Source organism: Ambystoma mexicanum, chromosome 10 (assembly GCF_040938575.1).
Source record: "Ambystoma mexicanum isolate Mex_15411 chromosome 10, UKY_AmexF1_1, whole genome shotgun sequence".
Lineage (NCBI taxonomy): Eukaryota > Metazoa > Chordata > Amphibia > Caudata > Ambystomatidae > Ambystoma > Ambystoma mexicanum.
The window spans coordinates 511,776,246-511,804,113 of record NC_090932.1 but is presented as its reverse complement, the minus strand read 5'-3'; the positions used below and the strand labels follow the sequence as shown (position 1 = coordinate 511,804,113).

Sequence of the window (27,868 nt, the reverse complement as noted above, 5' to 3'; positions counted from 1 at the left end):
CAGTGCTATGCCCTTGGCCCACTTTAAGCCCTTATTGTTTCTGAACATGTTCACGACAATCCTAACTAGACAGATAAAACATGTTAATTGCATTATGTGCTGTTTGAAGCCATCATGCATTTTTGACCCAGTTGTTTTGACCTTACCTGTCATCAAGCTCCACTCTCTTCATGCTGTGGAGATGCAAGACTGCCAAGATTATTGCCACTAGGAATATCACTGCACAGCATACCCCAACACTGATATAAAACACACGAGTGGAGGTAGTGGGTGCCACATTTACAGGATCAACTGGGGGAATAAACAAAGTTATCAAATAAGATTAAAAGATGCATATTTGCTGGTTTACACACAAAGATAATTTTAGAAAATGGTCATAGTTAAAGGTTTGCTAATCAAAAATTGCCACACCTGTATTGAAAAGTGATCAATACCAGCAGTTACCAATGCTGTAAAATGTGTGCCAACAGTCAGTACTAAACCAAACAATGAATCTGGTTTCTTTCTGCAGGCCAGCACACCAGAAAAGTAAACCTCTTTCCTACTGTATCATTCTTAGTGATGAGAGCTTTCAAACGGGTCACTCAAAGACACTGTAGAGCACTCAGTGGCCACACTAATTAACTCGCAGTATAATTAGACTGAAGGCAGTCTGGCATTAGCAGTAAGGCATCAACTAATGTCTAGAAGAAAGCTTGAGTCATATAAGGCCTCAAAATGTGCACTTGCCACAGAGTAGTGATAATTGACTCTGGACGAGTAAGAAATGGTGTGCTGCGTGAATGAAACTTAAGGAGTGAGTGAGGTTTTATGCCTGGATAGTAGCTTGCAACTTGACATTTCTACTCCTGCACAACATTACAAATGTGAAAGTGTGATTCAGCCGAACCCAGAATTCTCACATATATGTGTTGCATCGTTGAAATGAAATTTCAGAGAAGACGAACACTACTGCCAGGGGTTGCCTAGCGTACATGTAGAGTTCTATCAGAGTGGAACAAAGGGTAAGTAAAAAAAAAAAAAGAAAAAGAAGATCAGTTTCTACCTTTTTGTAAACGTCAGGTAAAGATTTTTTTAAATCTCAAGTGACAGTGACAATGACACAAAAGAAAGACTGTCCTGCAAAAGTACAGGGATGAATAGTGGTTGCTAAACTCCTAAGTATGACACCACTATTAGAGCCGCAGTGATCTAAAACAAAGGTGAGGCATACACAACATGAATGATATACTTCATTTGCTGCTAAATTAGTTAGGGCCAAGGAGAGGAGGTGAATCGGCAAGGAAAACTCCAAAACAACAATACTGTAAGTAACAAAATAAACAAACATCAAAATTATGGTTCTATTCAAATAAGACTTGAAACTAAAAGGACAGGCAAACTATTAAACACGCTAACAACCCACTCACGTAATGAGGTGCAGAGAGAATGTAGGCTTTGGGAGAAAAGGGGATTCAAGAACTGTCTTTAAGGTATACAATGCCATGGGGACAGAAACAATTATACACAATACATTTTATTTCAGGGTCGCAACAGCATCTAGATAGGATTATGGGTGCTTTCCGATTACTCGAGTCAGGGCATAGTTGGCTCAAAGAGGTTCGACAACAGCTTTTGACTAACACAGGCAGGCACAAGAAAAAGAGGATCCAAACCGGAACCCTGCCGTCCCCTACACACCTTCAAATTCCGTCACAAGACCATTAAATAGTTGTTTCTGAACATTTCAAACATTAATATAGAGATCAATTGAAAGGAAGAACTCATTTGTTTTTTCATTAAAAACGCACAAAGATTTAGTCAGTAAGCAAAGTTTGTCAGGAAATATACACAGCAAGTTCAATCTGACTGCCTGACGCATTTCAAGATTTTTCTCTCTTCTTCTTGAGCCAAAGCAATGAATGAACTGTAGACAGATAATGTAAGGAAAAAAGAGGACATACTATCAGTATATCTATTGCTTCACTGATGTCAAATACTACAAAACGAATGTTAATAGACAGAATCAGAGTCAGTATAATATAATGCATTTAAATGTTAGAAACCACTACGGCCATTGGATCTTACACTCCCAGTAACTAGTTCCATGGGTGTGCTGCTTGCATACCCGGCTCACACTTGGCACATGAAGTTGTATCGACCATGTGTTAACTTCACAATGTAGATAACTGCCCTTTTACAGTATATTTCTCTATTTGAACTCTGTCCACTTCTAAAGATTACCATAGATCCAAAGTCAGTATCAAATTTGAGCTATATGTATACCTTAGGTCTGTCTTGTGATGCTTCGTGCATCTAGGAAAAATCCTTGTGTCGTTGCTGTGCAGCCGTTAATACGAAGAACCACTATTTGAAAACTGAAGTGTACCCGCCAGGCGCACCGCATGCGAATAGAAGCACCGCAGTCACAGTGAGTGTGTCCAGACATGTATCCCGACCTTATAGGCACCAGAACTTTCTAGCCAACCACAACTAGATGCGGTCTAGCTTTACCAGCATCTTTGTTTCCTTACTCTTTTACTTTTCTTAGACACAGGTTCTAGCAACACTGAAATTTAGCATAGTGAATGTAGATCTCAGGAGTTTCAAGAGACTTTTCCAGTACGCCCCTTCTTTCTTATCCCAATAGTTGTGTATTTTACATATTCTTGTCTCGGACCCATATAGTTGTATTGGGAGGGCCTTTTGCTTATAATATGTCAGCAGAGGAGCGATGGTGAATTTACAATACTTGCCGCTGATTATTCTTGATTGGGAGATTAGACTATTCCATTTCATCATTGCGGTAGTATCATATGGGGTGTCCTGTGGGTTATTAATAGTCACTCCTAAATAGATATATTCACACACTGATTCAAGCTGCTGGTTGTCTAAAACCCACCTATGTTCTTTGTTTCTTTGTCGTAAGTTTCCAAATTGAATCACTTTCGTTTTTTATTTTGTTTATGATCATACCATTGGATTTGGCATATTTCTCCAATACTTTGAGCATATTGCGTAACCCCATCAGTGTCTTGGATAGCAAAAGGAGGTCATCGGCATACAAGAGCCATTTGATCTCATGCTGGCCTAGTTTTGGGGAGTCAGTTATGGTGTTAAGGAACTCTTTACCCATATCAGAAATGAAAAAATTAAAGATTGCTGAGGCCAGTATACATCCTTGCTTGAGACCTCTCAATGTATCAATGGGGTCAGTCAGCAATCCATCACTGTTTAATCTTATCTGTAGTGAGGTACCCTTATTAAGCTTAATGATCCACTTCAGGATGTTCCAGGGGCAATTGTTTCTCATAAGCTTCACCACGAGTAGCTCCCTCAAGATAGAATCAAACGCAGTTTTGAAATCGATGAATGCAATATACAATGGTAAGTTCTTGCTTGCTTGGCGATAATGGCATTTGTCGTAAGTAAATTAATACCTGTTCCTAGACCTTTAGGGAACCAAGGGTCCCTCAAGTTCTCCCTGTCTAGCCAGTTGTTAAATTCATGCAAGACGAGGTGTGAAAATATTTTCCCTGGACAGTCCAGAAGGGCTGTTGGCCTATAAGATCCTGGATCGAGTCCGTCTCCTTTCTTAAACAGCAGAATTAATATAGATTTTTTCCATGATGCTGGAAGTTGCCCGGTGCGTATCACTTCCGCAAATATTTTCATCAGTATTAGAGACCACACTTCTATCTCTTCTTTGATGGTTTTATTGTCAAGCCCATCCGGGCCCGCAGCCCTTGAGGAGCTTAATTTTGAGATGTAATCTATGATGTCACTTTGATCAAATTGTATCGTGTGATCCCAATTTGTACCTTTAAGAGGCATCTGGTGGGTCATCATTGGTGTCTGATATATTTTCAGGAAGTAATCGCACCAGGTCTTAGCTGATATGGAGTTAACTTGAACAGAAGACTGATCTTTATAAGTGGCATTATTCAAGACCTTCCAGATTTCCGCTGAGGATTTGGAGGCAATCTTTTTGAACATGTCCTCACTGTCCCTTTGATAACATTGGGCCTTTCTTCCTCTTAGCCAGTTTTTATAGACTGTCCGTATGTGCCTTATTTGCGGGAGTTTCTCTTCCAATGTTAGATCTTTTGGTAACCGTATCTGTTTCCTCATGTTAGCTTTTTTGGTTTTGACATCATTATCAAAGACATGAGCATGTTTATGCCCATGTCCTTGTGAGCTGTTTTTCACATATGCATATTTTTGCATTATTGAAACATAATCCAAGCCTGGACATATGGATAAATGTTTGTCAAAATCCCACAAGGAGGCATTGGACCATTTAATTTTGTTCCTCCTGTTATTAACGGTTACAACGCCCTTGTAGTGTCACAAATGCTTTTATAGTGAGGTTTTTCTTTTTCCCACACTAAACAGAGTTGGCTATGATCACTTTCCCTTTTTGACTTTACCGTCATGGATTGGATTATGTTCAACATTGCACTGTTCACGAATATATAGTCTAATGTGGCTTCAAATGGACCATTGTGCCACGTGCTAGCAGCCTGCGTGTCCCCCTCCACCGACCCATTTAGCATGAATAACTGCATGTCTTCCATTACTGTAAGCCATCTTCTCTCTTCTATTGTTCTTTTTCTTTTGCCCTTATTCAGCAGGTGTAGGTTTAAGTCGCCCATAACCATTACATGATCGACATTTTTTTTCTTTAGCAACTTTGGCAAATACTTCTTGAAAGAGGTCAAAAAAGCAATCAGGAGTGACATGTGACCTTCCCCAATAGATGTTGATAATTACGAGTAGATGTGAATTACTATTCAACTTGATGGTTTGAATGAAAGGGGCGATAGAGTCATACATTGAGACTCTAAAACCCTTTGATTTCTTTACTGCTACCAGAAGGCCTGCCATCGGTCTACCGCGAGGCAGGCATATTGCTGATTGCAAGAATATTTCATATCCATCCCAGATTGGGGCTTCAGCCAGCCATGTCTCCTGCAAGACCACTATATCAAACCTATCAAGTTCAGTATTTGCCGTATTCGTAAAGTGCTTGAACCCACGAGTATTCCAACATATAAGTTGGAATTTCTCTTTTATTGTGGGTTGTTATGAACGGTCCAACTGATTACGTCTTCCCTCATTTGGTCCAGTAAGGTTGGCGCCATAAATGCGGGGGATACATTTCATGGAGCCTGCGGCTTCTTCATTTGTTTGAAGATCCTTCTTGATATAAATTGAAGCCCATTTGAAAAAAAGCATCCCTCGCATGCCACAATATGTCCGCAAGAATGGTTGAGTGTACAGAAACTCTGGATCGTGTCAGATCCTGGTCATCCATGAACTCAACTCTATCAATATCCGACGTTGTTACGTTCCTTTATTGGGGTATCTCTCTGCAGATGTTTATAACACTTGATCGATTCAGGTCAAATTGCTGGAATGGATGGTCTCTGCATTCCAATATGAAGCAGTGACTGTTCTTCTGAGCCACTGCTCTCGACTTCAATGTGACCTCTACTCATACTTTTATTCTTTTGCCATTGCACCGTTTTCCTCATGCTAGCATTCTCCATTGTCTTTTTTTTTGGAGCATTATGTTGTTTTCCAGACCTCTCACCAAAACGACCTTCTGACATGGATTTTGTCTTCATCTTGCTTAAGCCAGTTTCCATAGTCTCCTTTAACCTACTGGCCATGTAATTGTCCACAGTTTTGTTTATTTCCTCTCATTTGTGCCTCATTTACCCCAGTCCACCTTGAATCTATCACTTCATTATTGTGGAGTGACTGAGATTGTACACTTTCACTTTCTCTCATTGCTGCTTCTACTGCTACTAAATCACTTAGTGGTTTGTAGAAAAGGCTTGGGGTGATTTTATTTGTGCTGCTTGTAGGCATGGTTCTCATATGCCCACTGATTTCGTTGATAACTTTTGTTTTTTCTCCGATTTCTTTTGCGGCACTTGTTATCTTCAGAATCTGTCTATTCTTGGCTTTCCCTTTAACAATCTTTGCTACAGCCATGGTGCTTTTCATCTTTTTTGTTAAAGATTGACCCTCTTTGTTTTGTTTGTTCTGTTTTGCATCTGTTTTCTGCTGTACTTTTTCACTATTATTGTTCTCAATGGTTGCTATCAAAATCGGCTTAATTATAGACAGCTCACTATTGTCACATTTCGCATCATTCTGTGACTGATGCTTTGAGGGTTCTACAGGTTTATTGGTATTAGGAGCCCTACTAAAGTTGAACTGTTTTTGCTGCAAAGGTGTCTTAGACCTGCTGTCTGTGAGGTCTGGGGGGTGTACGGTCTGAGTTCCCGACTCTTGACTCACAATGCCTAAATATTTCATTGTTGAATGCACTCTCTATGTTCTCCCATTGCCTGGCATCTGTTTTGATTTGTTAACTTATTCAATAATATAGTCTGATAGTTCAATTTTTGGTCCATTGCTTCATATAATTTGGCCTATGATAGCAGAGCTGTATTCATTGCCAATAGGACAGGATTGTTCTCAATCAGTCCCTGGGCCTCTTCTGCATGACTTTCAGCAGGCATCAAAGAACGAGCTCTCCCGCCAGTAAGAATGTTTTCCCTTATAGGTGGCCTGGGGGTTGGAGGACCAAATGAGAGTGAATTCACAAACGCTTCTTCAGAAAATTCTGACATGTCTAAAGACGTCCCTGTTTTATGATTTCCTGACGCACACATTACATCCTCCTCTTCAACTCTTGGCCTGTTAATATTGTGATGGTGTTGTGTTGGAATTGGCGACAGATTGTCTACTTGCATTAAATCGCCTGTATTAGAGTGTACAAAGACAACTTCATCTTCACTTGTCGAGGCAGAGCTCAAATTCATAAAATGTATCACTTCCTCATCTACTTGCCCTGTGATTTGCAAGTTATTATAGGCCTCTCTTAGTGTCTGCTGAGCCTCGACTGTGCAGGGCTTGTGGGGGGCTTTCAACAATTTTTTCAAGTATTTCAGATGCATACACTCTGTCATTCTCACACCGTTTACTCTCATGTTCCATAGTAGTGTCTGAGATTGCATTTCCCACCCCAAAACTTGATATTACAGGTATGCTTATTTTGATGGCAGCTACTTTGATGTCAAGGCGGTTATTCAGCTCAAGGAGCTTTTCTTGATTCAAATGACAATTTTTAGTTTGTTGCTCTTGGGAAGTTTCAGCCCCTGTGCTTGTATTCAAATTGTAATACGAGCGGATGTCGGGTACCTTCGACATCAGGCGGTTCCTGTTTTTATTTCCCACTTTTTTCTCCCCTGCACAAAAAGCTCCTTTCTTCTTTAAGAGGGGAGCAATTGGTGTGCGCGGCATTACCACCATATTTTTTGACTTTGGATTAGTTCCCTCCTTGAATAGGGCAACATTCATAGGCGGCATAGCAGATTTCAATGTGTAGGGACCCTTCTCCATTTTGTCACAATTATGCACAATTAAACTGCCCCCTTTCACTGATTAGTCAATAATAAATTATTATATCTTGCTATCAATTCACAAACGTGCTTTACTTTATGTCATCAGAATTGGGGTATATTCTTAATATTGTTTGCGAAATCCGCAACCTTTTTACGATAGCTTCAGGCACAATAGACAGTCTAATGATAGCAGTGAGGGTAGAGATTATAGCAATGGCGGTAGCCTCTTACCCTTTCGCGTGTCACAGTTGTGCACAGTTTTTCCTTTTTTTCTCTTCCTTCCCCCTCCCGTTTACACTATGGCTGAAACTAATGCTGCAAACCCGAGCCGCGCACCAAGCACAGCGAGCAACGAACAGCAAACAGTACTTATTCGTACTTAGTGCGTGGCGCGAGTGCGCCAAGATGATAGTATTTGTAAAAAAAGAAAAGGGACAAGCTGCACGTCACGTGATCAATGTGGGCAGAACCTCCCTCCAGGAAGTGGCCTTGTTGCTTAGGAAGTCAGGCAAGCCAGGCGCCGCATGCAAAGACGTCCTCCTGGACGATTTACTTTGCGTTTGCACGGCACAGCAATAGGCTCAAAGTCTCGTGATGATTTCTTCCAGCAGGTCCAGCAGAATCTGCAAACAGTACTTATTCGTACTAATATGTCTTGTAGACGACACTTGGGACGAAGCTATTAAATGTGCGCATATCACCTCATTCCCCTCCCTATCGACACCGATCTTCGGCAATGCACAATTCACCCCGGGGCAAACGGGCACAGGGTTTGATAAATGGCCCGAGCGGGGGTGTCAAAGGGTCAGAGGTATGTTCGAAGGGGCACAGGTGAAATCCTTCTACCAGTGTAAGGTAGCTTTTGAGGTGGGAGAAGGGGAGCAGTTTCGCTATGCACAAATAAGGCACTGGATCCAACACCCCTAATGAAGGAAGCAGCAACGCGCAAACTGACCCCCTTTGAAAAGAGGAGAAAGGCGAGTAGAGGCTACAATATATGCACTCATAAAATCGGGGGAGGGCCCAGCCCAAAGGAGATGAGCAGTTGGGAAGCCACGTCACCACACTGAAAGGAAACTGACTGGACAAAATGATGGTTGAACATCCCCAGGCTAACTTGGTTCCTACAGATTCAGGAAATGTGACCGACGTTGGTTATACAATGGCATTTAACCCCAAAAAGACTCCACAAAATGTTTCCCGGGACACCTAAGCTCTGCTGGTGGGGGTGTGGGATGGAGGAAACATGGAGCCAAATTCAAGAGTTTTGGGGGGTGATACACAAGGCATTAGAGCGAACGTTAGGGGTGATGTGTGGAGGTCATGGAGGTCTGGGGTTGAAGGGGCTAGATGGTGTTCTAGAAGACCTAACCTCGAAAGCAGAGCGCAAGGTCTAGGTGATCTTGATGATGGTGGGGGCGCTGACAATTGCACTAAAGTGGAAGTCTAAGGATCTCCCGATGGAGCACGAGTGGGTAGGGAAAATATGGAACTTTGCGGCGCTTGAATCTCTAACCTACTCCCTGCAAGGAGACCATAGAAGCTTCCTTGCGGACTGGTCATTAACTTTGGAGTTCCTACAGGACGGACACAGGAACTTATGGTGTCCACAGAGAATGGGCTTACTAGGGTTGGTGTGACCAGGACAGTTCTCTCCAACCAGGAGCGAGGGGGGGACCAGGATGTGACCAGGGGCTATGCAGGCGGCATAACCGGATTGACAAAGAAAGGAAGGATCGTACAGGAGTAACAAACTGTGATAAGGACGACTTCCGGAGCAGGGGCAGTGGGTGGGAGGAGGAAAGGCCGGTTACTTCTAAAATGGAAAAGTTTTGTTAAAGAAATGCAAATAAAAAGTTATTAAAAAAACAAAAACCTAGGCATCATCAATAGCTAATCCTAGACTAATAGTTCAGGGCTACTACCAGAACCTGTTTTTCTCTTATCAGGAAATTCAGACACCTATTGCCTTACCTCACTTTTACATGAATGACTTAATATCTTTACATATGGATAACAAAAACAGTGTTCACCTTATCTCCCTTCTTGCTCTCGGAACAGACTGCGGAGAGTACAGAAATGCGGCTGCTAGAACACTTATGAAGATCAAGAGATGTGATCAAATTATACATCCCTTGCACGCTCTGCACTTGCTTCCTGTTGAAAAAAGTATAAATGTTTAAAATTCTATGGTTCATCTTTAAAGCTTAAACTAGTCTTGCGATTCGCCCTGGTCTTCTAGGTTCACACTATACTCCCCCAGACGCATTCCTGAGATCAGGTAGTGACAGACTGGTGCACATTCCTCACTTCCCGAAATCCCATCAGGGAGGTCAAGCTCTCTCGATAAAGGCTGCAATGCTATGATTGGGCTACCTTTGAGTATGCAGAAAGAGACCAATCTTTTAGGAGAAAAAAAAAAAACACAAAACGTACTTCAATCTCTCTTCTCTTTGGGTTATTTGAAAGCTGGGTTTTGTCTAATCTGTGATGCACAGAAATGTATAACGTAATGTCATTACCTTTAGTGCCAGGATAGCTTTTGGTGCATGTTTGTGCTTCATAAGGCCCTAAATAACAATGTAAAATTAGTACCATTCAAAGAGGAGACCAAAGGTGGGCTAGTGAGTTGAAAGGAGGAAGGATAGCGTTGCACAAGATATAGAGCCAACATTAAGGTACAGGCAAAATACCTAAATAATTGTATGGAGCACAACGTCCAAGTGCATAGAGGTTCAGAGATGAAGGGATGCTAAATGCCAGAATTAAACTATGATCAACCAGTACGGAAAAGAAGGGTGTGAGAGTTCAGTAGCAGGTAGCATTAATGCTTGGTTGAGAGGGGGTGGTTTTTCAAGTAATGCCAGTGAGGAAAGGAAAGGTATTGAGGGAAAAGGGCACCTATAGATTGCATTGAAGAACAAAAAGTGGAGGCAGTGAGACTGATTGAGTGTGTGCAAGTACAATTCCAACTGTAGACTAAAGTGTGAATAGAGAGGAAAGAAGCCAAAAAAGACTGCAAAGGTTTCTCAAATTCAAGTAAGATCTTTGACTATTAGATTAGTGCTATACAGGCCCAGGTCACAGGTAGGGAGCCTGACAGACCAACTGGTGGCACATCTAAGGCAACAGTAGCTTTCAGTCCTCACTGAGCCAACAGAGAACAGGGTCCAGGAGGATAGCTAGCTCTGATGAGTAGAGCAATCGAAAAGGGGACCAGCACTTCAATGTAGAATTATGTGGTGGAATTAATACACCAACAGACCAGTTTTCAGAAAGCAGCCAGGGATCCTTATAAGAAGCCATAATAAGAGTACAAGTACTCAAGGCCAGATGAGATCAGCGGGGTAGATGGCTGTAAAAATAAATTGCCGCAGATGACTTGGGACAAATTGTTGAATCAGCTGAACAGACAGCTCCTCCAGTTGGAGAGTGGATGGAATAGTGCTAGGAATAGGCCCAGACCACAATCCTTCTTAGCTTCGAAGCACAATATGGTTATACAAAAGTGTAAGTTTACTGGTCAATAACAGCGAACAGATTGTAGCGGTAGTATAGGTGTTTTATAGTATAATCAATAGTGTTCATAGAATTCGAAGCAGAGCATCCTGCCAGCACCTCAGAGTATTTAGTGTGGCCAAATTCGATAATTTTCAATAAAGCTTTGGATGGCCATCACACTGTTATATATCTTTTGTATGGCGCAACTCGCCCAAGGGCCTCAGTGTGCAGCACGTAAGAGGAGAGAGGTGAGAAAAGTAGGTCAAGACCAGCGAATCCAGAAAATGAGTTGGAGCTGTCCGTCAACAACAAATATATACGTTTTGAAAGCTTTTTTAAAGGATAGTTTATCACAGAGGTGAAGACTAGCAGGAAGGAGGTTCCACAGGCGAGGAGCAATGTTGTCAAAGCAGGAGCCACCATAGTGCTGAAGCTAATATCTTGGGGAGATTAGTTTCAAAGTGTGATTAGACCAAAGAGAGCAGACAGGGAGAACACGCCTGATCTGATTCTAAGATAAATGGGCGCTTTCTCATGGAGACATTTATGTGTAAGAAGTAGGAGCTTGTACGATACATGATGTTTTACAGTGAGCCAATTCAAAGCAGTTCGTGCCTCAGTCACATGTCTTCTGGTGAGGCCGCCAACAGCACGCACCGCATTATTCTGAGCGACCTGTATCATTCAGATTAGTTTTAGATGTGCCAGCCAAAAGACAGTTCCCATAGTCAAGCTTATAGTTAACAAGGGCAACTGCAAAGGAGGCGACATTGGCATCAGAAAGAAAGGGTTTGATATGCTGAATGAGATGGGTTGTATAGGCACAAGAGGATTTCACTTGACTGGCATGCTTCTTCATGGAGAAAAAAAAAACATCCAGGGTCTTAACCCAAGGACTTGTCTTGATGGAGGAACTTGCAATATCAAAGTCAGTATTTAGAATCACGTTTTAACAGACGCTGAGGAGAGGCAACTAACATAAGCTCTGTTTTGCACCCGTTGAGAGCCAAGGAATCTTATCATCCAAGGTCCTAGATATAGTTAACATACAGAAGATATTTTTCATAGTTGCTGGTGAGCTTGATGATCTGAGTGGCATCGAAGTAATTGGTGTAATTTACGCCAAGACTGTCCAGAAGTTTGAATAAAGGACAAATATACAAATTAAAAAGAGTAGGCGAGAGGCAAGCTCCCTGTGGGACTCCACATGTAAGGAGTTCTGGGAAAGACTAAAGCCATCGGAGGCAACCCAAGCGGATCTAGGGCCCAGAAAAGAGGACAACCATTGTAGTGCACTGCTAGAGCAGTTGGCAATGCTCCCCAGCCTCAAGCAGCAGGGAATGATCCACAAGGTCGAAAGCTGCCGAGAGGTTGAGAAACATAAGAATGGCAAACTGACCGGAATCAGTTATTTGACATAGATTAGCCTTAAGGTCAATCAAAGCAGTCTCAGTACCGTGAAGTGCTCGAATGCCAGACTGAAGAGGACCAAGCAAATTATTGGTTTCAATGTGTGATTGAATTTGAGAATAGGCAACCCTATCGAGAAACTTCCTAAAATGAGTATTGTTGGTTATAGGACTCTAATTAGAGAAAGAAGAAGGGACCAAGAAGGCTTTTTTGATCACAGCAGAGATCCACACCCTATTAAGAGATTCAGGCACTGTAGAGGTAGCGAGAGAGGTATTAACCAGGTGTGTAACTAACGGAATCAAACAGACAAATGATTCTTTAATTTTAGTAGGTGGACAAATGTAATCAGATCAAGAAGACTGTTTTAAATGCGCGATGATCTTTAAGAATTAATCTTCGCTGATAGGTTAAAAGTTAAAAGAAGGAGTGCAAGGAGAGAGCGGAATGAAAGTGAAAACATTAGAGGGGGTAGAACTGTTTGTGCAGGGGAGTGAAGATCACATGCAGACAATCTTGGTGTGGTGCGAGTTCAATTTATCCCTAAAGCCCTGTTGGATGTCAGAGCACCATAGGTTACTTTTAACCAGCGGAGCCAAGGAATTATATTTTCCCCTCAAAATAGTAAACAATTCTTTGTGGGAGGAGTAAGCAGAATGAATGCCCTTGTCATAGAACTCTTGATTATAGCAAGCCTATAGTTGGATGCTGCAAGTTGATAATGGTAAAGGCGTTGGTATTCTTCCGCCAGGCATGCTCCTTCTGCCTTTTGGTTGTTCTTAGATTGGGAATTTCCTCAGAGAACCAGGATTTAACTAATGTATACAATTTAACTGTTTTAACTACAGAAGGGGCAAGAGTATTGGTAATAGTGGAGACAATCTGGTCATACTGGCAACAAGAATGTCAGGGCAATTGGAATGGGGAAGATTAGCTAGAAGGGGGAGGCAAGTTCCGAGACAGCTTCAGGAGTAATGTTACGATAATTCATAACAGCTGATTGAACCCTCTGGCTGGTATTAAGCCTGGCAGGTTCAGACGAAAAGTAATTAAATTATGATCAGACCAGGGTCAGGTCATAGTGTCAAAGTTAAGTTCAAACATGCGAAAAATATAAATACAAGAAATCTGTAGAAATCTCAAACACTCTCAGAGCTTGCAGACATCTGGGAAACATCCAAAATACTGGATGAACCAGTCATTCAAAAAAGGTATAGTAGTTCTATGCCCATACCATTATTTTAGAAATCCAACTCGAAGAACCATCAATTCCCTTTGTGTCACATACAAATCTTGGAAGAACACTGATTTCCAATGCCAAGCACATTTGGATAATCACAACATTTTTAACAGTATACAACCTGGGTCAAGTGCCAGCACTGACAGTGACTTCCTCAAAATGTTGGTCAATGCAATTAGTAGCAGGAGTCTCAGACTCCACTCTACTCTACATCTAATTCACCCTCTGACCGGTAACAATTCAAACCAGGTACCATCATGCTCAACCCATCAAGATGTGTGTGGAAGTTTGTCATCACCAATCTTGTGTGAAATCTGACATTTACCTCAACTGCTTTGTTAAGATCAGAAGGTGGAAATAACCTCTAACCCTCAAATACAGAAGACACTGAACATTATCCTAGCATCAACAGCAAGCTAAAGTAGAGCCAGCACTTAAATTGGTGAAGAGCTTCCTTAAATAAAACTTATCCCGATTTTTGCACTCTTTTCAAACATACTAGCAACATGGCAATCTTTCAAACTGCAGCTCATTTTAGGAATTACCATCAACCATTGAATCTATGTAAAAAGCTACAAACCTATCCCTAATGAAATAAATGGACCTGGGTGTTAGGGAGAATTCTCTCTTTAGGCTGAATTTCCTAACCTAGTGAGTCCCCCAGCAGCTTTGCTGGATTTCTGGAGTTTGTTTTTTTCTCCTGCCAAGAGTGAGACTCTTTGTTTCTCCCACTCTTGGACATCATTTATGGTGTTCTTTTGACTGTTAATGTATTTTATGGGCTATGGGGTCCTTTACTCCATAGGGTCTCATATGTTTTTACTATGTGTGTTACACAGCACCCTCTGTGCAGTGACACAGGGGTGTCGCAGTGACACCCCACAATAGACTCCATACCCTGGGACTGACTACTGTCTCCCAGGGCATGTAAAGTCACGATTGGCTTTACTAGTCCCAAATTATTAACATAAACCAGTACAAACCATCATATTATGGACGCACTGGTCTGTTAGTCGAGGGGGCACGTCTCAGTCCCCCTGATCGAGTTTTGGCTGGTGGCAGTGGATACTACTTTTTATATTCGACCGCGAATATATCCCTACGGGATTTTCCCATTGTTCGAGGCTACCAACTTTAATTGTTTAATTCTCATAGCCTCGAACATACCGCCGGTTTATTTATTTAATATTAATTCGCCGGTTGGTATTTTTTGCCAGGACTCTATTCTAAAATGGCGTTTGTGTTCTCTTCTGTGACTCCAACCCAAGTTGAGCCCTTTGTTCCACTTTTTGGCAGGCTTCTCCACAGAAGCCTCCAAAAGTGGTGCCACTCTGGATACCATGAGGGTGTGGGAAGGGGTTTACGCACCCTGGACTGAGTTACCTTGGTAAATCAAGTCGCACTCTTGTGTGATTGACCCAAGTAGTGAGCTGGCCAGCTCACCGCTTAGCATGTTCGATTGACAGCTAGGCTGAGTGAATGGGGGTGTTCTGCATAAAAGCAGGGCTTTGGGGTCTGGAACTTCAGAAGTCGCCATAGGACCTGAGAATCCGACGAGGGAGAAGCTGAGCCGACCTATCACGACGACACCACCGGTGGAGCCCTGCGGAACCGACTAACCACTTCCCGACGACAGAGAAGATCCCCTGACTGGTGGGCACAACCAGTTTACCTTCTTCTCTTCGCACCCCAGACCGGCTTGTGGTCGAATTGCCCGTGCCAAGCACCCCGGCAACCGGATAGCCACTTACCACTGGACCGCGAATCAAAGGTCCGCTCCTTTTACCTGAGAAACTCCGCGGCTGGTTCTTCCCTGGCAGTGCAACCGACTCCTGTCTTCCTCCCCGACGAGATCCTCTCTTCCCCCGGACGAAGCACCGACTTGCATCCGCTGCCAGGAACAACTGCCCCGCTGGAGTATTCTCACCACTTTAAGGTACCGTGTCCGCCAGGCCACCCTTTCTAAAGATTGCTACAAGGTAATAATAATCCCTTAACCTTCTGTACTGGGCTGGCCGCCTTGACCTTCTAACTGGTCCCTTTCTTTGGTCCAACTCCTTTTTGAACCGTTTCAAGACTTTTGTGCACTGCAACCGTGTGACCTTCGACACATTTCGTTTGATCCTTTTAAAGTGGATCCAGCCTATTGAACTCTAACTTCACGGTTTTACTTTGCCTTCCTCTCTTGTGTGTTCGTGAAAAAGTGTTGGGACCTGTTTCAATTTATTCTCTGTTTTTCTCTCCCTTTTAAAACGAATTATTAGAGTGCCATCTGCGTTAAGCGCTCACCGCTGTCTGAAAATAAGTGGGGATTTACTTAAGACTTGTCTAATATTCTTCTAAGGGAGTGTATATCTTTTAGTGACTGTTTTTGAATTGCTTACTATTAGTGCCTGTGTGTTTTTCTAGATGTGGTTTTAAATAATTATATCTCTTTTACACCAAGCCCTGGTCAGTGTTTACTTGTTCTACTGTGTTCTTTTGACCTATTGTGAATACTCTGTATACTGCCTAACTCTTCTTGAGGGAAGTCTGACTGCTCAGGCACAGCTACCAAGTGAATCTGTGTGGTACAAACTGCTACCAAGTGGGTTTACTGCCAAACACCTGTAGTCTTAAATCTTTTGCAGTGGTCCCAGAGGGAACTGCACAGGTTTCTGCCTAACACTGGGTGCACCAATTGGACAGTTATTACATGCCGCCACTTCTGATTTTTTACAGAATATCCCATCCACTCTTTGAGGGCGTCCCTGTAGTAGTGGGAAGTACTGTAGAGTCAATCAACCAAAGTTACTATCTCAGGCTGCATAAGTATAATTAATTCACCACCAAGTCGTCTAAACACTACCAGAACAACAGGTTACTTACCCCTGGTAATGTTCTATCGACTGGATGTTTCTCCCACGTATTCCTCATCTTTGATATTCAAGTCTGCTTGCAGTTTTCTTCGTAAACCTTTTTCATAGGGTCAAGCATCTTGGAGCGTCAAATCTTGGTCATCGACAGTCTCTGTAGCATTTTTCGTAACATCAACGCAGATATATATTGGCATGTGCACTGACTGTTAAATCAGTTCCTAGTTTTTTCCCCTCCTTAAGTAGCATGATGTGTTCCAGGAGGAGATAGGCTTGACGTTGCGAGAAAGCAAGGTTTAAGACAGAAATTCTAGGCAAGAGGGGATGGATGGGAGGGCAATGAGGAATATCTGGGCGGAACATCCAGTTGAAAGAACGGTACCAGGGATAAGTGACTTGTTCTTCGAATGGATTGTGTCCTCCCATGTATTCCTCATCTTTGATAAGACTCCCAAAGCAGTTTGAGTTTTGCAGAGGGTGCTAAGAATTTACTTTATTTGTTCATGTTATGGAAGACAGCTTTGCCAAATTTGGCTTCCTTTCCTGAAAAAGAATCTACACAGTAGAATTTACTAAATGTATGCAGGGACTTCCATGTTGCCTCTCTGCAAATGTTCCTCACTGATACACCTCTTTCAAGAGAGGAAGCAGCCAGTCCTCTAGTAGAATGCGCTCTTAGACCTTGAGGTGAATCCTTGCCAGCCAATGAGTAACACTCAGTTATGCACATAACAATCCATCCAGAGATGGTTTGTTTTGTGACAGCTAATCATAATCTATGATCAGTATAACCAAAAAGAAGCTGATCATCTTGCAGAATATTTGCAGTCCTTGTGATATAGAAACTTAGAACACTCTTTGGGTCTAAACAAAGTCTCTCTTCCCCCTTCGATGCATGAGGAGGAGGATAAAAAGATTTTAGTGCAATACGTTGTGCCAAATGAAAGTGACACAACCTTAGGCAAGAAAGATGGCTTAACCCTCAAAAACTTTATCCTTGGAGAAGGTCGTGAAAGGTTGTTTGGAAGATAGAGCCTGTAGCTCACTTACCCTATGGGCAGATGTGATAGCCACTAAAAAGGCAGTTTTTATGGTGAGCATCCTTAGAGGGCTCAAAGTGAGTTCCCATAAAACCTCTTAGTACAAGGTTAAGATCCCATGATTGCATGATGAAGGGTGTAGGTGGGAACAAATTTGTTAAGCCTTTCAGAAATTGTGTCACAATCAGTACTTTGAAATATGATCCCTCATCCGGAAATCTTTTGAAAATTGAAAGGGCCGCTAAATAGCCCTTCACCATGGCTGCTTGCACCTCAGAATGTGTCAAGTGAAGTAGAAAAGATTAAACCTGGGAAAGTTTACATGAGAAACTGATCTAGTTTTTTTTCCGTGCACCAGTTGCAATATCTATTCCAACGGCATTGGTACAGGGATTTAGTTGCTGGCCTTCTTGCCGAAAGCAACACTTCCATTATGTCTTCCGGAAGGTCCCAATGCTTATATCTCACCCTTTCAGATACCAGACGTGAAGGTTGAGAGTCCTGATCTCTGGGTGAAGAATGGGACCTCCCTCTTGCAAGAGTAGGTCCTCTCTTTGGTGAAGACGAATTGGAGGGCATATGGCCATTTCCAGAAGGTCCAGTTACCACGTTCTCCTGGCCCAGGTACCACTTTCTCCTGGCCCAATCCGGGGCAATGAGGATCATGGTTTTCCCTAATTTCCTCAACCTCTGTATTACGCGAGTAATGACAGGGACTGGCGGAAACACATACAGGAGTGGAAATTCCCTGGAGCAGAACAGCTTGCACTTCCGGTTTACACTGGTCGCGAACAGATCCACTTGAGGGGTTAACCAAAGGGCGAAGATCTCTTGAAGGACTTCCCCAGATGGGAGATCATGCTCTGCCTGCTCACAGCGTCCACCGCTGTTTTCTTTTGTCCAGCTAGATGAACTGCAAGAAGAGTTATTCCTTCTCTTAGTGCCCAGAACCAGAGCTGCATTGCCTCTCTGCACAGGGGCAGTGACCCTACACCCCTCTCTCTTGTTGAGGTAATGCATGGCCACTGTGTTGCCTGTCATTATCATACCACTACTCCCCCGTACCGAGGGCAGGAAGACCATCAGCGCTAGTCGGATTGCCCTCAGCTCCAAAAGGTTGATGAAGTCTGGACTCCGACTGAGACCTGTGTCCGTTTATTGAAAGCGCTCATGTGCGCTCGCCATCCTGAGAGGGAGGCGTCTGTCACAACTGTGGTCTCTGGCCATGGTTGTCAAAATGGTTCTCCTCTCATCATAGTCTCTCGTCTTGCCCAACACAGGAGATCCTGGGCAACCTTTGTCGGGACCTGGAGAAGGTCCATCATTCTGCCAGAGAATTGAGACCAGTGGGAGCTGAGAGCCCACTAAAGGGATGTCATTCGCAGACAGGCTTCTGGCACCAGAAAAATGCAGGATGCCATGAGGCCGAGCAGCCTTAGAAGTCGTAGGCCAGAAGACATTGGGCACTCTGACATTGGCCCATCTGCAAAAGATGTTGAGCCCTTAACCCGGGTGGCAAAGCTTTTCGCAAGGCTGAATCCAGGACTGGTCCAATAAATTGAAGCTTTGCAGAGGGTGTCAAATGGGACTTCTTGAAGTTCAGGGAGAAGCCCAGCTCATGGAGGAGGCAGCAGGTCCAACAGATGATCCAGACACTGTTCCGGAGAAGAACAAGTTACTTTCTTACCTGGTAACGTTCTTTCGATGGGATGGTCCGACGACGTATTCCATATCTATGACAGTAATCACCACAGCTGTGCTGCTTCGGAAACTTTTTCGGCGTCTGCGTCCTGCGTCGATGACGTCGATGCGCCGCCGTCGAGGACCTCCTCCGACGTCCGACGTCATCCGATGTGATAAGTAGGACGCACGACGCCAGTAGCCTCAGTTGTAGTTTTTTCCCCCAGAACGTGTGACATTAGTCAACTGCCAGTCCGACACAAAGCCTTGCGGAACGTAAGCTGCAATCGCAACAGAAATTCTGCAGCGGGGAAGGCAGGGCGGGAGCGATATGGAATACGTCGTCGGACCATCCCATCGAAAGAACGTTACCAGGTAAGAAAGTAACTTGTTCTTCGAGGGGATTGGGTCCTCCGACGTATTCCATATCTATGACAGACTCCCAAAGCAGTACCAAATCAAGGAGGAGGGAAAGAATTTAGAAACAAATATAGAATAGCCAATCAAATAGCAGAGCAAAGGACCGCCTTGCCAAAGGCCAGATCCTGCCCTCTGATGGAATCGAGGGAATAATGCCGCACAAATGTATGTACTGAAGCCCAGGTGGCAGCATCACAGATGTTGCGAATAGGAACACCCCTCTGCAGGGCAGTAGATGCAGCCAAGCCCCTGGTAGAATGGGCCCGCAAGCCAGCCGGTGGGTCCTTGCCCGCCAAGCGGTAACACTCCGAGATGGCCAAAATAATCCAGCGGGACAAAGTCTGTTTCGTCACAGCTTGCCCCAAGCGCTTACCAGCGTAACCAATAAAGAGTTGATCGTCCACTCTGACCCGGGACATGCGAGAAACATAAAAGCTCAAAGCTCTCCTAGGATCAAGCCTATGGAGCCTCTCCTCTTCCTTACCAGGATGCGGAGGAGGATAGAATGCCGGAAGAACAATCTTCTGGGCCAAATGAAATTCCGTCACTACCTTTGGAAGAAAAGAAGGACGAACTCGAAGGACAACTCTGTCCTTGTGAAATACAGTGAAGGGTGGCTTAACAGAAAGTGCCTGTAACTCACTCACTCTGCGAGCGGAAGTAACCGCAACTAAAAACACAGTTTTCAAAGTCAACAGCCTCAAAGGGCAAGAATGTAAAGGCTCAAACGGAGCACCCATAAGAAACCTAAGAACAAGGTTCAAATCCCAACCGGGCACCAGGAAAGGCGACGGAGGGAACACATTAATGAGCCCTTTCAGAAACTGCGAAATTAAAGGGATTTTAAAGAAAGAACATTCTTCAGATGAGCGCTTAAAGATAGACAGCGCCGCCAGGTAACCTTTAATGGTACCCACTTGCAAGCCCCTGTGGGCCAAAGAAAGCAAAAAGGACAGAACCATGGGGATGTCACATGCAAAAGGATCCACATTCTGAACTCTGCACCAGTCGCAGAACTTACGCCAACGGCAACGGTACAGAGACTTAGTTGCGGGCCTTCGGGCCGAAAGCAACACCTCCATCACGTCTTCAGGGAGGTCCCAATCCTTATACCTCAACCTTTCAGAAGCCAAGCGTGAAGGTTGAGGGATCCGACCTCTGGATGGAGAACCTGACCCCCCTCCCGTGAGAGCAGATCGTCTCGGTAGGGAAGACGACGTGGAGGGCAGATGGACAAGTCGAGAAGGTCCGGGTACCACGTCCTCCGAGCCCACGCCGGAGCAATGAGGATCATTCGGGAACCGAACTTCCGTAACCTCCGCAGCACTTGCGGGATGACGGGGACTGGAGGAAACGCGTACAGCAGCGGGAACGACCACTCCACCACGAACGCGTCCCCTAAGGCTCCTCTTGGAGGAAATTCCCGCGAGCAAAACCTTTCGCACTTCCGGTTGACACTGGAGGCAAAGAGATCCACTTGAGGGGTCCCCCAAAGGGCGAAGATCTCCAGGAGAATCTCCTGAGCCAACTCCCACTCGTGAGAGATCGTGCTCTGCCTGCTCAGAGCGTCCGCCGTCACGTTTTCGACTCCGGCCAGATGAACTGCCGAGATCGAAACGTCCTGCTGGATGGCCCAGAACTCGAGCTGCATCGCCTCCCTGCACAGAGGAAGTGACCCTGCCCCCCCCTTTTTGTTGAGGTAGTGCATGGCCACTGTGTTGTCCGTCAGGATCAGGACATTCTTTCCTCGCACAGTCGGCAGAAAAGCCCTCAGGGCTAGCCTGACGGCCCTCAGCTCCAACAGATTGATATGGAGTCTGGACTCCGACGGAGACCAACGACCGCTGACTGTCAGCCCGTTGGCATGAGCTCCCCATCCCGTGAGGGATGCATCCGACACGATCGTCACCTCCGGCCAGGGAAGCCAAAACGGAGCCCCCTTCATCAAGTTGCCATCGACGGCCCACCACAGAAGGTCCCGGGCGACCGAGGGCGGCACCTGAATCGGGTCCGACATCCTGCCGGAGGACTGCGACCATTGCATCTTGAGTGCCCACTGCAAAGATCTCATTCGCAGGCGAGCCTCTGGCACCAGAAGAATGCAGGATGCCATGAGGCCGAGCAACCTCAAGAACTCGAACGCTGGGAGCGTCTGGGCATGCTGAAACTTGCGCACCATCTGCTGAATGTGAAGAGCCCTCACCTGGGGAGGAAAACACTGCCCCAGGGAAGTGTCGAGCACTGCTCCGATGTACTGGAGCCTCTGCGTTGGCGTCAAATGGGACTTCTTTAAATTGAGGGAGAAGCCCAGCCTGTGAAGGGAGTGGCAGGCGACGGACAGATGATCCAGGACCTGCTCGGGAGAGCTCCCCCTGATCAACCAATCGTCCAGGTAGGGGTAGACGTGAATCCCCCCTTGCCTGAGATGCGCTGCCACCACCACCATGAGCTTGGTGAAAACCCTCGGGGCGGAGGTCAAACCGAATGGCAGGACCCGAAACTGAAAGTGCGAGTCGCCAACCGCGAACCTCAGGTACTTCTTGTGCTTGGGATGGATCGGCACATAGAAGTAAGCATCCTTGAGGTCGAGTGACACCAACCAGTCCTGAAGCTGAAGGGCCTGGAGGACTTGAGAGAGAGTAACCATCTTGAACTTGTCCTTCCTGAGGAGTTTGTTCAAACCGCGCAAGTCCATGATGGGTCTCAATCCCCCGTCTTTCTTGGAAATCAAAAAATAAGGGGAATACCATCCCTTGTTCCTCTCCGCTACAGGCACCAGTTCTATGGCGCCTTTCTCCAGCAGGGCTTGAATTTCCTGCGCAAGGAGCGGATCCGGACACTTCAAAGAGAGGTTCCCCGGTGGATTGTCGCGAGGCCTGTGCCGAAAGGGAAGACAGTAGCCGTGGGTTATGATCTCCAGAACCCACACATCTGAAGTAATGGCACGCCACTCTACAAGATGCTGCGCCAGCCTTCCCCCAACCGGCGAACCATGGGACATGGCCTCATGACTGAGTAGGAGCGGCTGCGGCGTTACCTGAGGGCAAAGAGGCAACTGCCCGAGCGGCCTTGGCACCACGGGTACCTTGTCGTCCACCTCTGGTACCCCTGCGTTGGCCCCTTTGACTGCCAGCACCTCTCGCTCTACCAAAGGACGAGTAATAGCGAAAGGAGCCACCCCTCCACTGCTGTCCCCTAGGACGAAAAGGCGGAGGTTGGCGAACTGCAGCGCCCAACGACTTCGCTGCAGCTTTTGAGGTCTGCAACCTCTCAAGGCTCTCGTCAGCCTTGCTGCCAAAAAGATGTTCACCATCAAAGGGCATGTTGAGGAGCCGGGACTGCACATCAGGAGCAAACCCCGACTTCCGCAACCACGCAAACCTGCGTATCACGGTGCTCGCCGCCATGGACCTACTGACGCATTCAGCTAAGTCCAAACCCGACTGAACGGACTCACACATGGCATCCTTACCATTCTGGACCAAAGCAAGGAAACCATCCCGTTCGTCCCCTTCGGGAATATGTTCAGCCGCTAACGCAACACAGTTCCACAGAGTGTGCGTGAAACGTGACAAGGCACAAATGGAGTTGGCCGCCTGAAGCGCCATACCACCAGAAGAAAACACCTTCTTCGCCCAGCCATCAAAACGTTTGTCGTCCCTATCAGGAGGGATGGTAGGGTACGACGCCTGCTTTGCCGGGGCCGTGGCCGCCTGCACCACCAAACTTTCCGGAGTGGGGTGCCTGGTCAAGTAGCAGGGGTCGCCACTGGCTGGACGGTATTTCCGCGACAAGGATCTGCCCACTGCCGGGAGACTCTCCGGAGCAGTCCAAGCCGCCGCCACCCTACGCTGTAAAGCCATATGGAATGGCAGTACCGGGTCAGTTGGGGGACCAACATCAAGGATGTCCGTCAGATCATCCTGCACAAACTCCCCTGGGGGAGCAGACCATCCCAGATACTCAGACACCCTAGCCATAAGGCGCCGGTATGAGGAATCGGCATGGGAGCCAGGCTCAGGCCGACCAAATTCCACCTCCGGAGAGGTGTCCAGACCACTAGCATCATGCAGCGACTGCCTCAAATCGTCAAATTGACTATGGCCCGAGACAATGTCATCCGGCACCTGATCAGGAACCAGGCCAACCGAATCCTCATCCGCCTCCGAAATATAATCCAAGTGGTGGAAAGGCACCTGAGAGTGCCTGCTCTTAGCCAGAGCCTTCCTAGGGGGTACACCCGAGACACGGGGCACCTCCGACACGAAAGGCGTCGAGCAAACCGGCAACGGCGCCGAGAGGATCGGCGTCGAGGAAATCGGCGTCGACGTCAGATGCAGCGCCTCCAATATCGGCGGCGTCGACACAGCCCTCGAAGCCGGAGCCCCGAGCGTGTCCCTCGACGACCTGAACGTCGACGGCTTCGACGACTTCCTCGGAGCCGGAGCTTCGAGAAAGCCTGTCGACGCCCTCGACGCCTCAGACGTCGATGTCTTCCTCGAAGACATCACAGGTGCACACGGTCTCGATCGCGTCGAGGACCGGGACCTGGAACGGGTACGGCGAGAACGAGCCTCCTTGTCCGAACGGGACCTCTCCCGTGACTCGTGCCGACCACTCTTGCGAGCGGCGTCTCTCGACCTCACACGGCCGACCCCACTCGGGGGCGCGGACGGTTGAGTACCCTGCGACTCAAGAATCGCCAACATTTTCTTCCCGAAGGAAGCCCATTCCTCCGGCGTCGCACGGCTGGTGGGATAACCGACGTGCCGGGCAGAGTCCTCGGAAGAGGACCTGGAAGGCGACCGGTGACGGCGCTTCCGAGAACGCCTCGAAGAGGCAGAGGAGTGGCGAGACCGACTCCTAGAAGAAGACCGACGAGACTTCCGACGATGACGCGGAGAGTCACCCCTCGAATCATCCGTCGAAAGCCCCGCCGACTTCGACTTCCGGGGCTTGGACACCCGACCTACCGACAATTTCTTCTTACGTTCGCGTAAGGCCTTGGACGTGAGCGACAGGCAGTCGACACAGTCATCCGTGTCGTGGGCCTCCCCGAGGCACCAGAGGCAGGCGTCGTGCGAGTCAGTCACCGACATCTTGGACCCACACACCCCGCACTTCTTGAAGCCCGGACGCGGGGTTGAAGACGAAGTGGAAGACATCGCTGCGAAGGAATATTCACAAACGAACAGGTTCGAAGAACCAGAAAGAACAGAACTCCAAAGAGTCGAGGCTAGAACCGAGAAACACGAAGCAACACGTTCGCGGAAAAAACGGAACTGAGGCTACTGGCGTCGTGCGTCCTACTTATCACATCGGATGACGTCGGACGTCGGAGGAGGTCCTCGACGGCGGCGCATCGACGTCATCGACGCAGGACGCAGACGCCGAAAAAGTTTCCGAAGCAGCACAGCTGTGGTGATTACTGTCATAGATCTGGAATACGTCGGAGGACCCAATCCCCTCGAAACACCACTCCACAAAGCTCCACTGGTGGTGTCGTCGTGGTAGGTCGGCTCAGCTTCTCCCTCGTCGGATTCTCAGGTCCTGTGGCGACTTCTGAAGTTCCAGTCCCCAAAGCCCTGCTTTTATGCAGAAACCCCCATTCACTCAGCCTAGCTGTCACTCAAACATGCTAAGTGGTGAGCCGGCCGGCTCACCACTTGGGCCAATCACACAAGAGTGAGACCCGAGTTACCAAGGTAACTCGGTCCAGGGTGCCTAAACCCCCTCCCACACCCCCTGTGGTGCCCAGACAGAGTGGCACCACTTTTGGAGGCTTCTGTGGAGAAGCCCGCCAAAAAAGTGGAACAAAGGGCTCGACTGGGGTTGGAGTCACAGAAGAGAACACAAACGCCATTTTAGAATCGAGTCTTGGCAAAAAATACCAACCGGAGAATTAATATTAATTAAATAAACCGGCGGTATGTTCGAGGCTATGACAATTAAATAATTCAAGTTGGTAGCCTCGAACAATGGGAAAATCCCATAGGAAAATATTCGCGGTCGAATATAAAAAGTAGTTTCCACTGCCACCAGCCAAAACTCGATCAGGGGGGACGGAGACGTGCCCCCTCGACTAACAGACCCCGGGGCAATCGAATTGCCCCGATCAGTACTTCCACAATAGGATGGTTTGTACTGGTTTCTGTTAATAATTTGGGACTAGTAAAGCCAATGGTGACTTTACATGCCCTGGGAGACAGTAGTCAGTCCCAGGGTGTGGAGTCTATGGTGGGGTGTCACTATGACACCCCGGTGTTACTGCACGGAGGGTGCTGTGTAACACACATAGGAAAAACACATGAGACCATATGGAGTAAAGGACCCCATAGCCTATAAGACATTACCAGTCAAAGGAATACCATTTATCATGTACAAGAGTGGGAGGAAAAGAGTCTCACTCTTGGCAGGAGGAAAGAAACAAACTCCAGAAATCCAGCGAAGCTGCTGGGGGACTCACTAGGTTAGGAAATTCAGCCTAAAGAGAATTCTACCTAACATGGAGCGATCACTTTTGCCTTTCTTCCCAGCTCACCCTCTCTACCCCTCAGGACAAGACTACCCCTGCACTGCCACCTACCCTCTCGGTTATCCGACCCATGAAGCATGTGTCATTTGAGGCTTTCACTGCCATTTTCTCACCCCCCTAACCGCCCTTGGCTGAACCACACCTTGACATAGCCCTTTCCATGCTCCATCCGATACTCTGGATGTCCTTGCCGCCCCTTTCATGAGGATCCGCTTGAAGCCCAAAGCCAAGTGCGACTCGTGGTACGGCTCAGACCTCGTCACCCTTAAACGCAAGTGCAGGGTGGCTGAGAGGAAATGGCGTACTTCAGGTACACCCTCTGAAAAACTGGCCTTCCGCCTACTCCAAAGGCAATAACGGCTCTCTATCTGAACCAAGAAGAGAGCCCACATCCAAGCCTGTGTCTCTGCGGCATTTAACAACTCGGCCAAACTCTTTAAAATCTGCAAGGAGCTGGCCAATTCTGCTGCAGTCTCTACCTCTCCCGTCCCCTCTGCTTGGCCCTGGCTTCTAATTTAATCTCTAAAACTCAGGACATCCTGTCCTCTATCTCCCACTCCTCCCTCTTCTCCCTGCTCTTCCTTTGGCCCTTCTGCGGCCACCTCTCCTCTCTCCTCCTCTGCCTTTCCCCTGTTCTCCCCAGACAAGGTTTCTAGACAAGTCTGATCTATGAAAGTCTCGTCAAAACAGGTTTACCTGTGTTCCTCCAAAACCATCAAGGACCACAATGACACCCTGGCTCCTGCCCTGGCTGACTTCTGCAACCACTCCGTTTCCACTGGAGTCTTCCCTGAAGCACTCCCTTGTGCACCCCCTTCCTAAGAAACGTTCTGCCGACCCTTCCTGCCTGGCAAACTATTGCCCAATCTCCATCGCTCCTTTCCTGGGCAAACCCCTTGAAAAACTGGCCATCTGCCAGCTTAATCTGCACACTTATCTGTTGGTTGTCCCCATGACCATCAGTCTGGCTTCAGAGCTTCGAGGAGCACTGAAACTGCTCTCCTGAACATCCGTGAAGATCTGCTCTCGAACCTTGATCCCAACTAGTGTCCTCATCTTACTTTATCTCTCTTCTGCCTTTGACACGGTCAACCATGCAATCCTGCTAAACCGTCTCCAATATAACCTGGGTATCACCGATCAGGCCCTGGCTTGGCTGACTTCTTTCCTCTCCGATCGACCTTCCCAGGTCCAACTTGGGTCCTTCCTTTTCTCCATCTCTACCTGTGATGTTCCCCAGGGGCCTAACCTCTCTCCCTGGCTGTTCAACCAATACCTGACTTCTTGCCCACAGCATTGCTGTTCTCTGCCCCAACTTTCCGCCCTATGCGGATGACACTCAATTTTCAGGCTCCCCTCCGCCACCTCTTCTCCTCCTCTCATCTCCGACTGTCTGCTATCCAAGAGTGGTGTGCCGCCAATGATCTCTGCCTTAATGTCAGTAAGACCGGGATTCTCCTCATCGGCACACCTGTTCCCTCCTTTCCGGTCACTCTCTGGCCGGCCTCTCTTGGCCCATGCTCCCACATGTGAGGCAAAAAAATCTCAGGGTCATCTTCGATTCCACACTCTCCTTCTCTCCTCACATCTGTGACATCTCCAAGTCGTCACACTATTAGCTGCACCTCCTCAGAGGTATTCTTCCTTTCCTCTCCTTCCCGCAGAAGCTCACTGTCTCCAGAGCTCTGGTTCTCTCTAGGCTGGACTAGTGCAACAGCATCTTTCTAAATCTGCCTGCCTCAACCCTCTGCCCTCTGCAACTCGTACAAAACAGGACTGCAAGACTT

The 27,868-nt window shown here is 46.7% G+C and overlaps 1 protein-coding gene across 2 annotated transcripts in view; it reads right to left on the bottom strand.

The window, feature by feature from the left end:
- Positions 1-27,868, bottom strand: part of RYK (receptor like tyrosine kinase) — a 1,007,965-nt gene that overhangs the window by 672,667 nt on the left and 307,430 nt on the right. For both annotated transcript variants that reach the window (XM_069618057.1, XM_069618056.1), the window contains exon 6: positions 147-291. In XM_069618057.1, the coding sequence (XP_069474158.1) occupies positions 147-291 (145 nt within the window). The remainder of the gene's footprint in view (positions 1-146; positions 292-27,868) is intronic.